At 37.4% G+C, this 15,505-nt stretch overlaps 1 protein-coding gene across 1 annotated transcript in view; it reads right to left on the reverse strand.

The window, feature by feature from the left end:
- LOC126354389 (general transcription and DNA repair factor IIH helicase subunit XPB) overlaps positions 1–15,505 on the reverse strand; it is an 83,467-nt gene that overhangs the window by 16,962 nt on the left and 51,000 nt on the right. Inside the window, exons 9-11 of the mRNA XM_050003992.1 lie at positions 12,312–12,418; positions 5,404–5,526; positions 233–406 (exon numbers count right to left, since the gene is read on the reverse strand). Of these exons, the coding sequence (XP_049859949.1) occupies positions 233–406; positions 5,404–5,526; positions 12,312–12,418 (404 nt within the window). The remainder of the gene's footprint in view (positions 1–232; positions 407–5,403; positions 5,527–12,311; positions 12,419–15,505) is intronic.

Raw genomic sequence — 15,505 nt, forward strand, 5'->3', positions numbered from 1 at the left:
ACTGGAGTAGACTCAATTTGAAATACACAAAAACACTAGGGAAAAGTGTGACTCTCATCCATGGACATACTCTGATAAAGAACGTAGATTTGAAACCTGTGATTGTTTATGGGTCTGCAGAACACTTACCAATCCTGTATACAGTATTTCTGTATCCCTTCCATTAATTTTCTCAATACATTTTATAGTTTATATGCTTTTATAGAATTTACAGACACCCATAATATCTTACCATCAAGGACCATAATACCCCACTCCTGCTCTTGAAGCCACTTCATGGTCTGGTCAGCTTCCCACGAACGTTTCTGTGTATGCGTAATCATTGAGTATGTTGTAATAAGAATGCTGCATCCCATTGGTTTGTCTTTAGCTTCAGATGTGAAACGGCATATCATGCTGTCATCCGCTGTGACAAAAGATCACAAATGTTTAATATCGTCATTCATGTGAAGGGGCAGCTGTTATAGTCAATTGTTGCTGTCAACAAACTTTACAGCAATATTCATACAACATAGCAATGCATTTTGAGATTCAAGGCTCCTACCATCAGGCTTTCAGTGTTCAAATTTGAACATTGACTGTTAAGTAGTGGGAGCTTTGAATCTCACAGTATGTTGTTGTGTAATGCAAACATTACTTATATGTTCTGAAAGCTACAAAGCTTTAATAAGCCAGAATCATAATTAGTTTACATAAAATATAAAATACTTTATTAGTCAACATCTGAAATTCATGACAGCACATTTTATAGCTACTATGAAATTGAAATTTATTGTAGATAAATATTCTTTCAAAATAGTGTGAAAGAAAAACCTCTTCTGCAGATGTAAGTACATCAAATTTAATATAGAATCTTGAAGCCCGGTGCAAGATTGAGAGAAGAACTACACATTAGAAATGGAATGCCAATAATGACAAAGACTGGATGCACAGACAATTCAGATATCAAGCAAAAATGAAAGATAACTGCCAATCGAAAAGTATTCTTTGTGAGCAGAGCAGTTTTTCTGAACACTAATAGAGTTAGAAAGGAATGCATATTGAAGTGAACAGAAAATATATGAAAATCTGAGACAACATAAATAACAGAACTGTGATGTATAAAAACAAAGGGAAAACAGCAATGACAGTTTTTGGAAACAAAAGTTTTATTATTATGGAACTAGAAAGTAAAGAGAAATAACAATATCCTCTAGCAAAATTCCAAAGGGAAGGTAACTTGCCTACAAAAGAGCAAGGGATAAAACATGCTTAGAGGATGAACAAAGAAAAAACTGATTAAAGGGGAGAACAAAGGAAGGAAGAATTCATAAGTGCAGCTAGAGAGACAGAGAGTGTGTGGATAAGAGCAGAAAGGCCTACAACAACTAAGAATTACATTTCAAGTGTAGTATCATAAACCCATTACTTATTTGGCCACCCCCAGACAGAATACTGTGACATAATAATACATAAAATTAGTAAGGAAAGACTTGTTGTTCTGGAATTTCATAAAGGCTACAACTTCGACAAATCTGCTAAAAGTTTCATACCTAACAGTTGAGGAAGACGTGCAGAGATAACCAAAGTTCACGGGTTCACAAATTCATTGTCTCTTAAAAGTTACGGTAAACTTTGAATTTCAATTCCATCAGAACTGTGTAGCTACTGATGATAACTACTGAAGACAGAAATAACCTGGTGAATAAGAATTTACAATCATTTATTATCATAGATAATTATTAGAGATTTTTTTTCTTTGCCATAGGAATGTGCCTTTCTGGTGTATTTATCTCACCTCACATTTCTGCTCAGACAATGACAGTTCACTAGAAATTGGCGGAATAAAAAAATTACAATTTTTATGGAGAATGCAATCTGCACACTCCATCAACCAATCTGCACAAACCTGCAGCAGGCAAATAAGTTTCTCTTAAGTACTTTTTCAATGGCAGACATGTAGAACTACAAAATTATGTATACAATTAATAATGAAGAAAACTTGTGATTTCTGAAACCATGTATCCATATTGGCCACACCAAGCCACGCAAAACCATGGAAAGACGTTCAGCACAGCAAGGCGCATCCAATGTGGGTGTCACACTGCACCGTGCTGTGTCAGTACATTAAAGGAAATAGTTCACTGGCACTTTTTTTGGACGGCATTCCTCACGTTTCCATTTTTTACTGATGCGCGTGCATGCTGGAACACTGCTGTGCACCTATGAATGCTGTGCTTTATTCTGCGCACTTCAGTACTCGTCTGCCCTATTCTGCAATACTCTGTGCTATTATTTGTGTGTGGCACAGCACTGCGCATTTCGTGTTAGTAGCTTCATGTTTTTTGCTGTGTGTGTGTGTGTGTGTGTGTGTGTGTGTGTGTGTGTGTAAGTGCACACAGTTTACAGCAGCCACTTACTACATTATATGTTCTGTAGATCATCTGAATGATTTTCTTTTTTTTTTTTTATCAAAATGATGTAGAATGAGTCATTTTACATGATATGTATAGATGATTAATTTTGACCATAATTAACATATAATTTTTTATTTTATTCATGCAGCTACACTGTAAAACAAGTGTGTTTTTAACAATATATCAGTTTATAAATAAAAACTGGAAACAGAAGTAGTAGTCCAAAAGAAATAATTTCCGATTATATTTAAAACTTGCTTTGTTACCTACAAGACCTGCAAGATGTTTATGTTATTGGATAAATTATCATAAGTTATTTTTGCTGCAATATTTAACTCATTTCTTTAATAACATATAATACAGATCATTTTTCCTTCTAGTGATGTAGGCATGAACATCACTATTCTCAAATTGTGATGGATTATTTATGACAAATTTTATTAGTTGATATATGTATTGAGATGGCACAGTCCAAATACCTAACTCGTTGAAGAGGTTCCTACAAGATGACCACGTATGAACACCACATATTCTTACTGTATGCTTTTGTGCAATCAATACTGCCTTTCTAAATGATGAGTTGCCCCAGAGAATTGTTCCATAACACCTCAATGAGTAGAACTACGCAAAATATATTAAGTGGTTGATTTGTTTGTTTCCAAGACTAATAATTATACAAAGAGATAAAGTGTCTGAACTTAATTCTCTGCACATCTCAGTATAATGTGCTGCTTCTGGTTCAAGTTTTCATCAATATGTACACCCAAAAATTTGGAGCATTCTATCCAGTTTAGTGACTCCTGTTTATGTGTTACATCAACTGCTGGTATGACTACTTGTTGTACAGAACTGAATACAGTGAGTTAAAATTTAGGGAGAGAGTATTTTCTGAGATCCACTTTATGAAATCTACATCTACATCTACATCTACATCCATACTCCGCAAGCCACCTGACGGTGTGTGGCGGAGGGTACCCTGAGTACCTCTATCGGTTCTCCCTTCTATTCCAGTCTCGTATTGTACGTGGAAAGAAGGATTGTCGGTATGCTTCTGTGTGGGCTCTAATCTCTCTGATTTTATCCTCGTGGTCTCTTCGCGAGATATACGTAGGAGGGAGCAATATACTGCTTGACTCTTCGGTGAAGGTATGTTCTCGAAACTTTAACAAAAGCCCGTACCGAGCTACTGAGCGTCTCTCCTGCAGAGTCTTCCACTGGAGTTTATCTATCATCTCCGTAACGCTTTCGCAATTACTAAATGATCCTGTAACGAAGTGCGCTGCTCTCCGTTGGATCTTTTCTATCTCTTCTATCAACCCTACCTGGTGCGGATCCCACACTGAGAGACGTCATTGACAATCTCTTCTGTAGTTTTCTCTCTGCTGGGAGTTACTGTAACACATGTATCATCTGCCAACTTTTTGTATTCTGTTTGTTGTCTTGGAAATATCACCCAAAAAATATGAACTGGGGATATTTTAGTATTTAAGGTTTGTAATATTTGGCAAGTGAATGTATGAGCTGAGGCCCACGTATGGAATAAACTGGATGTTGTGTGGATGAATGTCAAATATGTACTTAAACTGTGATGTATGTGGTTCTCCTATATGTATTAGAAACCTTCTGTTCATTTTCAAAATATGATTGCATAAATGTATATGTAGGGTTCCTTATGCGGACTGATAGATTAATTTGTGTATCACTTCTGTTGCAACATGTTGTAGGGAGATAATCTTTAAGTTGCTCGATAATAACTATATGGTTGAAACAGTCTGATAGTAAAAAAACTGAAAATTTTACAGCCGATAATTGGCAATGTTTTCTTTTGAAAAATATGTCAAGGCTGTGGACCTGTGTGCAAACAAGAATTATTTGTTCAATGTGACAAGGGTTTCTGATTACATCTGTCACTTGATCTGTATATAGAACACATCAAAGCACAATTAATATTATGGAAGGTGTAAGAATGTGGCCTGCAGGACAACTATACATATTTGGTCATATCCAGATTGAAAAATATGGCAATGAAAGTTATCTACTTCTACATAGATACTCTGCAAATCACATTTAAGTGCCTGGCAGAGGGTTCATTGAACCACCTTCACAATTCTCTAATATTCCAATCTCATACAGCGTGCAGAAAGGACGAACAACTATATCATTCTGTACGAGATCTGATTTCTCTTATTTTATCTTGGTGATCGTTTCTCCCTATATAGGTTTGTGCCTACAAAATATTTTCACATTTGGAGGAGAAAGTTGGTGATTGGAATTTTGTGAGAATGATACTGTCGCAACGAAAAACGCCTTTCTTTTAATGATGTCCACCCCAAATCCTGTATCATTTCAATGACACTTTCTCCCATATCTGGCGATAATACAAAAGTGCTTCCCTTCTTTGAACTTTTTTGATGTACTCTGTCAGTCCTATCTGGTAAGGATACCACACTGCGCAGCAGTATTCTAATAGAGTATGGACAAGTGTAGTGTAGGCAGTCTCCTTAGCAGATCTGTTACATTTTCTAAGTGTCCTGCCAATAAAATGCAGTCTTTGCTTTGCTTTTGTGTTCCTTCCAATTTAAGTTGTTTGTAATTGTAATTCCTATGTATTTAGTTGAATTTATGGCTTTTATATTTGACTGATTTATCGTGTAACCGAAGTTTAACGGATTCCTTTTATTAGAGCACAGTTGAGCCGAGAATACTTAAGACTAAATTTTCATTTATAAAACAAGGTGTTCCTACATCAAAGATCAGGAATAATTTATTACATACTATTAAAACACTTACCTACTACAAAAGTTAATTTTTGTATTGCGAGATCTCTGCCACTATATTGATTACAGGGACTCAATAATACATTTTCACATATTCCATACAAATATAAGACATCTCCATAGGTAAAGTGATTTTCCATATTCATTATTATGTGCTCAAAGGTAAAGAGCATTTATGTGAAAAGTAGTCTACCGAAGAACATTTCTAGTTAGTGACCTTGTTACTATACCTGTGGACCACATTTTGAACTGTTGCTTCCACTGTTCCACAGAGACTCCAGAGTTGCACAGGACAAGTGCTCTCTTTCTAACAGTGCAACAAGCGGTAACACCCACAAGACTCTTCCCAGCACCTGCAATACAAACAGAGTGATAATGTTTACCTCGCATATGAGTAATGCACAATAAGATCCAAGTTAAGTTAAACACATTCATACAAAGAAGCACACTATCTCCATGGCCCACTACCCCAAAAACACAAGATACCAATTTTATTTCATCCATACTAGATCTTGGAAGTTCACAAGATACGGCATGGATAAAATAACACTGAAATTGCCTGGCAAGGGATTCCAAACTGTTTATACCTTCACATTCACCAACAAACATACCACTTTATCAAGCAAGGTGACCTAATGGTAAGACAAAGGACTTGCACGATAGCAGTTCAAATCCCGGTCGGGTCACTTTTAAACTACCTACGACAAAGATTGTTCCTTTGAAATTGCACAGCCTATTGCTACCACCGTCCTTACCCATTCCAAACTTGAGCTCCATCTTTAATGACTTCATCATGGATGGAACAGAATCAGTTAGCTTACTTCTTTCAGAATATCAACTTTCAGAAATCACCAATATAGGAGTGAAAGAGACAGTTTCATAAATATATCCATTAGGCAAAAAACGTGTTGTTTGCAGCAGCCTCTGGTGCACAGGCTGCCCTCCATGACAGGCATGTTGTGTGGGAACAATATTGGCCTGCTAAATCAACTTGCTTTGCAGGGCAGCCTAATGTCAGGCGAAAGAAAAGGTTTACCCAGACCCAATGTATAGGCTGTCCTGCACGATGGCCTGTATATCAGAAGCAAATAAATAGTATTATGAAACGGATAGTTGCTACTCATCATATATCGGAGATGCTGAATCACAGATAAAAAAACTGTCACAAAATGAGCTTTCGGCCAACAAGACCTTTGTCGAAATTAGAAAACACACAATTGTCGAAAATAGACAAAACACACACACACACACACACACACACACACACACACACACACACACACACACACACACGTGTGTGTGCGCGCGAGTGTATACCTGTGCTTTTTTCCCCTTAAGGTAAGTCTTTCCGCTCCAGGGATTGGAATGACTCCTTACCCTCTCCCTTAAAACCCACATCCTTTCGTCTTTCCCTCTCCTTCCCTCTTTCCTGAAGAAGCAACCGTTGGTTGTGAAAGTTTGAATTTTTTGTGTATGTTTGTGTATCTATTGACCTGCCAGCGCTTTTGTTTGGTAAGTCACATCAACTTTGTTTTTAGATATATTTTTCCCACATGGAATGTTTCCCTCTATTTTGCACTTGCACTCACGCAAACACAACTTATACATGAATAAATGATTTTCAAGCCACTGATGTGCCACCTGCTCTGCATGACAGTTGTGTTGTAGGAGTAGTACTGGCTTGCTTCACTGAACTGTATTGCAGGGGCTACACATGCCGATGAGCATGGCTGGGGTCAGGTTGAGATGGATACAGGAGAGAATGTACTGAATGAGGTGGAGGAGGAAATGGATGGAGAGAGCAGAGGAGGGGGAGATGAACAAGGCAGATGGAAGGTGTAGATGGGAAGTGGGCAGATGGGAAAGGAGAAGGGGAGTCACAGACACATACTGAGGGAGGAATGGAGGTATGTTCAATATAAGTGTCAGCCGCCTATGCATGCAAAGTCGTGTGGAAAAGGTTAGTTATATTATAACACATGAATTTATAGATCATGTGTTCATATTAAATGTAATGTTAAACTTAATTTACTTAAAGCTCCTTGGATGTATGCTGGAACTACCTCTAGCAAGGGAGACTGACCCCCTAGTTATAATCAGCCAAGATCTTATCTGCCAACATAAATTGCAAAATTAAATGCTTCCATATCATTCAGGACCGTTATCACAACCCAAATGAACATCAACGAGTCAGCCTGGTCAAATAAATTTCACACAACATCACAATGTACACAGAATTCATATTTCAGCAGATGACAAACTCTGAGACCATCCATAATCTGTTCACTGTTTGTGTAATATGGTTATGAATATGAGCAAAGAATAACTATAAACTATATTTCTTAAGTAAGGTTACAGAAATTTGGAAGATTTCCATATAAAAACTACAGGATTGGAATAATTAACATACAAACATACATTTCAAACTTGGGTAATCCACTAAGTTTGGACTTTCCAAATAATCTATTACTCAGTGGCTGAGAAGTCTGAACAAGGAAAATTTACCTCTGAATATTTCCCTCCAAGCTAGTAAATTATAAAAAAAAAAAAAAAAAAAAAAACACTGCTCAGTTATTTTAGCAGTAGAAGAATATGCAGCACAGAACAAGACATTTTATTGTAATCACATGTCTGGAACTGATTTTATTTTGGCCAAAATCTATCTGCTATGGTTAGTGTGGTGTTTTGGTGGTTGTCGTTGTTTTGTCTTCAGTCCGATGACTGTTTAATGCAGCGCTTCATGTCTCTCACTCTTGTGTAAGCCTCTTTAGCACTGAATAACTATGGTAATATACATCCATTTGAATCTGTTTACTGTATAAATTTCTTGGTCTCCGGCAACAATTTTTAACACCATACTTCCTTCCACTAAAGATTTCTTCTGCTCCTGAAGGTGTACTATCAACTGATACCTTCTTATAGTCAAGTTGTGCCATAAATTACATTTTTATCTCCAGTTCATTTCATTACCTCCTTAGTAGTAATTTGACCTACCCCTCTAATCTTCAGATTTCTTCTGTAGTAGCACATTTCAAAAGCTTCTGTTCTCTTCTTATATCAGCTGCTTATTGTCCATGTTTGAATTCTGTATAAGGCTACACTCTATGCAAATACCTTCAGAAAAGACTTCCCAACATGAATTTATGTTAGATTATAATAAATTTCCCATTTTTCATATCTGCTTTTCATACTATGGTCAGTCTGCATTTTATAACTTCTCTGTTTCAGACTTCATCAATTATTTTGCTGCCCATGTTTAGTGTCTCATTTTATAATCTAATTCCTTCAGTATTAACTGAGTTAACTTGACTGGCATCCTGTACTCCTGCTTTACTTTAGCTGATGCTGATCTTTTAACATATTTTCAAGATACTGTCCATTCTGCTGATCTGCTCCATTCCAATCTGACTGAGTTACAGTGTCACTAGCAAACCTAAAAAGTTTTTATTTCTTCTCCCTGAATTTCAATTCCCTTTCCAAATTTACCCTTGTTTTCCTTCCTCGGCTTGCTCAATATACAGACTGAATAACATCCGGGAGAGGCTATAACACCATCTCATTCCCTTCTCAACTATAGCTCCCCTTTCATGTCCTTGACTTACTTGACTATAAATCTCATTTTTTCTGCCCCACACCCTTGATAGGTCACAGGTGCACTACACAAAGAACACAGCTACTTGCATAGCAGAGAACTTGTGGAGTGCAAATGAGGTTTTTTTTTTGGCTAGTTGGTAGTTTGAGGTACTCTGATGAACACTCACCAGTCGATACACAGCAAGGCATGTCAGAACCGCATTCAGAGTAAAGACACTTAGACTGTCAAAATCTTATTACTAGATTGTCAAAGTATTTCTAAGAAAATTCTCAGATTCAAATTATTCTGAGGGCTGAGAGCTGGATGAAACCAAGTGGAAAGTTCTGCGTTATTTAGAAAGACATGGAATGTATATCGAAAAGACAGATTAGAGGCTGTAGGAGGGGGAGTGTTCATAGTAGTTGATGCCTACTGAGGTTGAAACTGAGTGTGACAGTGAAGTTATCTATTTGCTTATAACAGGTCTAGGTGAAACCAAGTTAATTGTTGGATGTCTTTACCAGTCACCCAATTCTGCAATTATAGTTCTAGAGTCATTCAAATGAAGTCTACAGTCATAGCTTGTAAATATCCAGATCATGCAATACCAGTACGAGGTGACTTTAAGCTACCGAGTATAGGCTAGGAGTGTCTGGATTCTTTGCAGAGGGTACAGAGAGACAGTTGTGCAAAGTACTTTTGAACAAGTTTCCAGAAAACTGTCATGAGCAACTAGTTTGGCAGCCCACATGCAATGCAAAAATCTTAGACCTTGTAGCCACAAATAGGTCGAACCTTTTCGATGTCAATATAGAAACAGGGATTAGTGATCATGTCATTATAGCAACTATGGTAATGAAAGTTAATAAGATGATTAAGAAGGCCAGACAAGTGTTTCTGCTAAAAAGAGCAGATAATCAGTTATCAATTCACTGTCAAAAGCCAACGTTATTTTCTTTCAGGAGAATTGGCAACGTTTAAGCAGACTGTAAATCATGGTCTGGAGAGTTATGTGCCTCATAAATGGATTAAGGATGGGAAAAACCAACCATAGTTTCATAATGAGATTAAGAAAATTCTGAGAAAGCAGAGGCTGTTGCAGTCTTGGTTCAAAAGAGAACACACAAATGACTACAAGCAAAGGTTAGTCGAGATTCGTGTGTGTGTGAAAAGATCTATGCATGAAGCATACAACAATTACCACCATCATACCTTAGCTGAAGATCTAGCAGAGAACTCCAGAAAATTCTGGTCCTAAGGTATTGCCAAGTGGTCTAAGGCTTCCATCCACTCACTTGTTCACCAGTCTAATGTGGCAGTGGAAGATAGCAGAACAAAGTCCGAAATCACGAAATTGTTCACACACAAGAATTGTGAAAACATACTGCCATTTGAGGATTGAACAGACTCCTGTATGGGCGATGTAGTAATAAGCATCCCTGTGTAGAGAAACAACTTAAAGAGCTGAAAACAAATAAGTCACCTGGTCCAGAAGGCATCCAAATTCTGTTTTTCAAGGAGTACTCTACAGCATTGGACCCTTCCCTACCTTGCATTTATCACAGGTTAGGTTAGGTTAGGTTAGTGTTGTTTAACGTCCCGTCAACAACGAGGTCATTAGAGACGGAGCCCAAGCTCGGGTTACGGAAGGATGGGGAAGGAAATCGGCCGTGCCCTTTCAGGGAACCATCCCAGCATTTATCACAAATCTCTCAGCCAGCACCAAGTCCCAAGTGTCTGGAACAAAAGTGCAGGTGACTCCTGTATATAATAAGGGCAAAAGAACAGACTAGCAAAATTACAGACCAATACCCCTAAAATCAGTTTTCTGCAGAATCCTTGAACATATTTTCAGTCTGGTAGATTTCACATTTCTAGATTTCTGGAAAGCATTTGACACGGTGTCCCATTGCAGGCTGTTACAGAAGGTACAAGCATATGGAATAAGTTCATAGATATGCAAATGGCTCAAAAACTTCTTACGTAACAGAATCCAGTATGTACTGCTTGATGGCGAGAGTTCATCAAAGGCAATGGTATCATCAGAAGTGTCCCACGGAAGAGTGATAGCACTGCTGTTGTTCTCTATACATGTAAATAATTTGGCAGACAGGGTGAGCAGCACTCTGTGGCTGTTTGCTGATGGTACTGTGGTGTATGGTAATGTGTCTAAGGTGAGTGACTGTAGGAAGATACGAGATGACTAAGACAAAATCTCTGGTTGGTGTGATGAGTGGCACCTGCGGATGCGGATGAATAGGAAGAACAAATTTATAATTTTCAGGAACAGTATTACTAGTCTCCTGCTTGACACAGCCAATTCAGAGATTGGCTGCTAGATTAGTTATCAGTAGGTTGAAACAATACATAAGTGTTACGGAGATGCTTCAGGAACTCAAATCGGAATCCTTGAAGGGAAGGCAATGTTCTATTCGAGAAACACTTCTAAGAAAATTTAGAGGACCGGCATTTGAAGCAGACTGCCACAAAATTCTACTGATGCCAAATACATTATGCGTAAGGACCATGAAGATAAGATACAAGAGATTAGGGCTCATATGGAAGCATATAGAGAGTCATTTTTGACTTGGTCTATTTGTAAGTGGAACAGGAAAGGAAATAACTAGTAGTGATACAGAGTACCCTCCACTACATACCGTATGGTGGGTTGTGGAGTATCTATGTATATACAGATGTTCAGGTAGAAACATGAAAACTTAGTAACATCATTGCCTAAAAACCCATAATGAATTCTCTGATGCAAGCTGGTGACTGAACTAAACTGTGTTGTAAATACTAGAAAGGTTGGACAATCATGGTCATTAGAACAATTGATTATTGTATGTTATGTCTTTCATTAAGGACTGGACTGAATGAAAAGTCTCTGTGTAACTTTTTCTTTGGTAGATTTATGCAAAACACTGTATTTACTGTGACACACGATGTAAATATGAATTGTGTTCTGTGCTGGTTTTGTTTTGATGGCTTTTATAACAACACTCAATCCACTCATAGTATTTCTAAAAACTGTGCTTCAACATTGATATAATTTATCTGATAAATTGCCACTGGCCTGTTGTTCGATGTGAGAGTTAACCTGATTTATGTGCTACTTTTTCACAAAGTTACAGAACTGGCTGTAGTCCGAACAATATGGCATCAAGTTTAATACAAAATGTATGTAAAAACGAATCCAAAACTGTGAAATTCCATAAATTATTAAAAATCCACTATTTGTTAAGCTTCTCAGTTTCATGGCTACAGAGGAAAACAAGAAGAAATGACAAAAAATCGAGTTGGTTATCTTAGAAGTTACTGCGACATTTCACATACCGTAACATCGGAATGCACACTGTATTCAAATTTCAAAAGAAGATTAAAACTGCATGTCCATCCACAATCTGTCCATACATTTCCATTTATTTTGTTTCCTGCAATTTTTAAACTAATGGTGGTTTGCAATATAAATCACAGTTCAGCTTCAGCTATGCAAATTTTCATAACTGCATGAACAACATGGTATCTTTACCACAAATATTTATGATAGACCTAAGTGTTACTTACCACATGGCAGAACAATAACACCAGACCGAGCTCTACCATTGCCAAACATTTTACGGAGGCTCTTCTCTTGATAAGGGCGTAGGACTGCGGAAGGCTTCAAATCAATGCTGAAAAAAATAATGCGTGCTAATATATACCATTAACAATGCAAACAAGAACATTACAAAATTGAGAAATAAGTTAGTCATTCACTGTTGCTAAGGCACAAATGACTACTTGGCAATACACACATCTACCAATAATGACAAATGATTTAACTGGCTTTGCAACTATGTTGGATATAATCAACCAAAATGAGGCTGGAGGGAATAAATCTCTTTATTTCTTTGACCGGTGTGTATGATTCCAGTTATCTGTCAATTTTCACACCTAAAAGGGTAACTGGACAATAAGATTAATAAACCACAGACTGGAATGTTTATCCATTAAACAAATTTAGGTGGTATTTCAATTACATTTCAATTGTATGAGGGGCATTTGTGAAATCAGTTTGGTTTTATTCTGGATTCCACTACACCAAATTACTCACCACTCTTTTGGCAACAAAACCCTATGTATCAAAATAATCTCTGTTCAATGTGATGGCCTTGCGTAACCTTATTGCGAGGGCCTTTATGCCTGCGGGGTACCACTCTACTGGTTGAAGTAGGAGACAATGTCTTGCTGCATCATTGCCCTCACGTCATTAATGTACTGTTTCCTGCACAGAGCATCCTTCACTGGGCCAGATGGAAGTTGGAAAGTGCAATGTCCGTGCTGTGGAGTGCATGAGAAAGAACTGGCCAATGAAGTTGTATGAACTCTACTTGGGTGTGCAAACTTACACGAGACCTTGCAATTTCATGGTGTCACGGAGAAGGAGAAGCTCATTTCAATTTTTGAAGTGTCAAACACATTGAAGTAATTTCTTCAGTTTCCTAAGGGAACCACAATACACTTCAAGAGTTGGTCGTTGCACCTTGAGGGAGGACATCAAACAGCACAATCACTTCAGAGACACAGAAGATCGTAGCCACGGTTTTACTGGATGAGGATGCGTGGCTCTGAACTTTTTCTTCAGAGGAGAAGTGGTGTGGTGCCACTCCACAGACTGCTGTTTTGCTTCTGGTTCAAAGTGATGAACCTGAGTTTCATCACCCATGAATACGTCTGAGAAAAAATTGTCGCAATCAGCCTCATAACGTACAAGCAACTCCACACCAATGGTCCTTTGTTGGTCTTTGTGGTTTTCTGTTAGGTGGTGAGGAACATAGCGAACACAAACCTTTGAGTACCCAAACTGGTGGACAAGTGTGTCAGCACTACCAATAGGGACACCCAGTTGCAGCAAGGTGTTGATTGTGATCCATCGATCACCTCGAATGAGAGTGACCACACATTCCAACATTGCACGAGTCACAGCTGTGTGCAGTTAGCCGGCATGCAGGAAATTGGACAGGTTTGCAGCATCCTTGTTCCAATGATGACCAAAATTCTGCAAGTGCCTTAGAATATCTGGAAAGCTCTGGTTTTCCATCAAAAGAAACTCAATGACAGCTCTTTGCTTGGAATGTACCTCCATTACAGATGCCATTTTGAAGGCTATGTATAGCATTGGTACCTCATGAAACTACAGAGGCTGGAGCAGGAATATTTCATTATGTCCCACAATAGATTCTACATTTTTTCAACTGAAACTGAACAAGAAAATGAATGTGTTGCAGTAATTATTGAACACCCTTCGTACATAACATACAGTTTTGAAGACAGCATAATTCTGTTCACAATTTTCTGAGACATTTTGCAACAGAGATAGTAATTAACCAAGCACATCTGGATATCTCAGCAAAATCAGTACACAGTTCCAGGTCTCTGTTTAGTGTACATATCAAGATAGACTAATATTTCCAAAATGAACCTTTAACTCTGCAGTAGAACATGCACAATTTCAAAACTTCCTGACCGATTAAAACTGTAAACAAGTTGAGAAAAATAATCCATGAAACACTAGATCAAGCACATATCTGACAGGAAGTACACTAAAAATTTTAGAATATAAAACTTTGCAGCTGGTTACTTCATTAAGATCATCTAGTATAGTTTATTTGCATACCTTATATTGCACCATTTCAGTAAGAACAAATTTTAAACCTATCATATTATCCTAAAGAGGCAGCATGTCAAACTACCTTGGTACATGTGTGCAGATGCAAGTAAATTATTTAATATAGTGACATTAAACTTTAATTTATTAATTAACATTCATCTCATTAAAATTTTAACACCAGAAACACTTCACAAACATCATGCATGCAAATAATATGCATCAGCATAATAGTTTGTCAGTTTTTAATTTAAATTGGAAAATAGTTGTTTTTACTTGTTAGACCATTCTGTTTTAGCAAACACAGTTCAATTATAAACAGTGGATCCATATACAAAGAACTTACCACATTTAAAATTATAATTTTTCATTTATTTCTGGATTTCAATAATACTGATTAAAAAACAACTTCTATTGGAAAATTTTGTTTTTGTGTCAGAACCAATCCAGGCAGAATGTGAACTGGACAAGTAGCACTTATTTCAGTCAGATAGATAATGTTTTTATCAATTTTTAGTGTGCAGCATTATCACCCTTGCAACATGCGGATTCTTTCAGTGCCATTAGTTCTTTCCTTAGGAAGGTAAGAAGGATAGGCATTGGGGTGGTTAGAAGGAGTGGCAGGTAACTCAGACCCAGGATGACTAGGACCCACCTGTTGTGAGGATGAGAGTAAAGAAATATGAAGTGATCTTCATTTCCCTCATCCTCATAACAAGCGTGTCTAGCTCATCCTGATGACTGAGTGACCTGCTGATACTTTCTAATCTTCCCTTAGCTGTGCTCTTGCCTTCCTGTGGAAGGAACTGATAGTTTTGAAAGCTAGGATTAGTGTTTTACATTTTATATGTGTATCACCAGTATGGGAATTTTGCCTCAAGATTAGTACCAACAAGCCATTCTGTCTCTTTGTAAATTTTTAGAATTATTTTGTAGATAAAAATTCTTTCACCTGTGACATTTACTTAAACTATAAAATTACAAGATGTAACTGCTGGTCAGTACTTAAGTTCAGTGGGTGAAATTCTTACTACAGATACATATAAAAGTACAAGGAACAATCCTAGCCTTGGAACTGTTAGCTTCTTCCTCAGGGAGGAAAGGGGAAAAC

Source organism: Schistocerca gregaria, chromosome 3, assembly GCF_023897955.1.
Source record: "Schistocerca gregaria isolate iqSchGreg1 chromosome 3, iqSchGreg1.2, whole genome shotgun sequence".
NCBI classification, from domain to species: domain Eukaryota; kingdom Metazoa; phylum Arthropoda; class Insecta; order Orthoptera; family Acrididae; genus Schistocerca; species Schistocerca gregaria.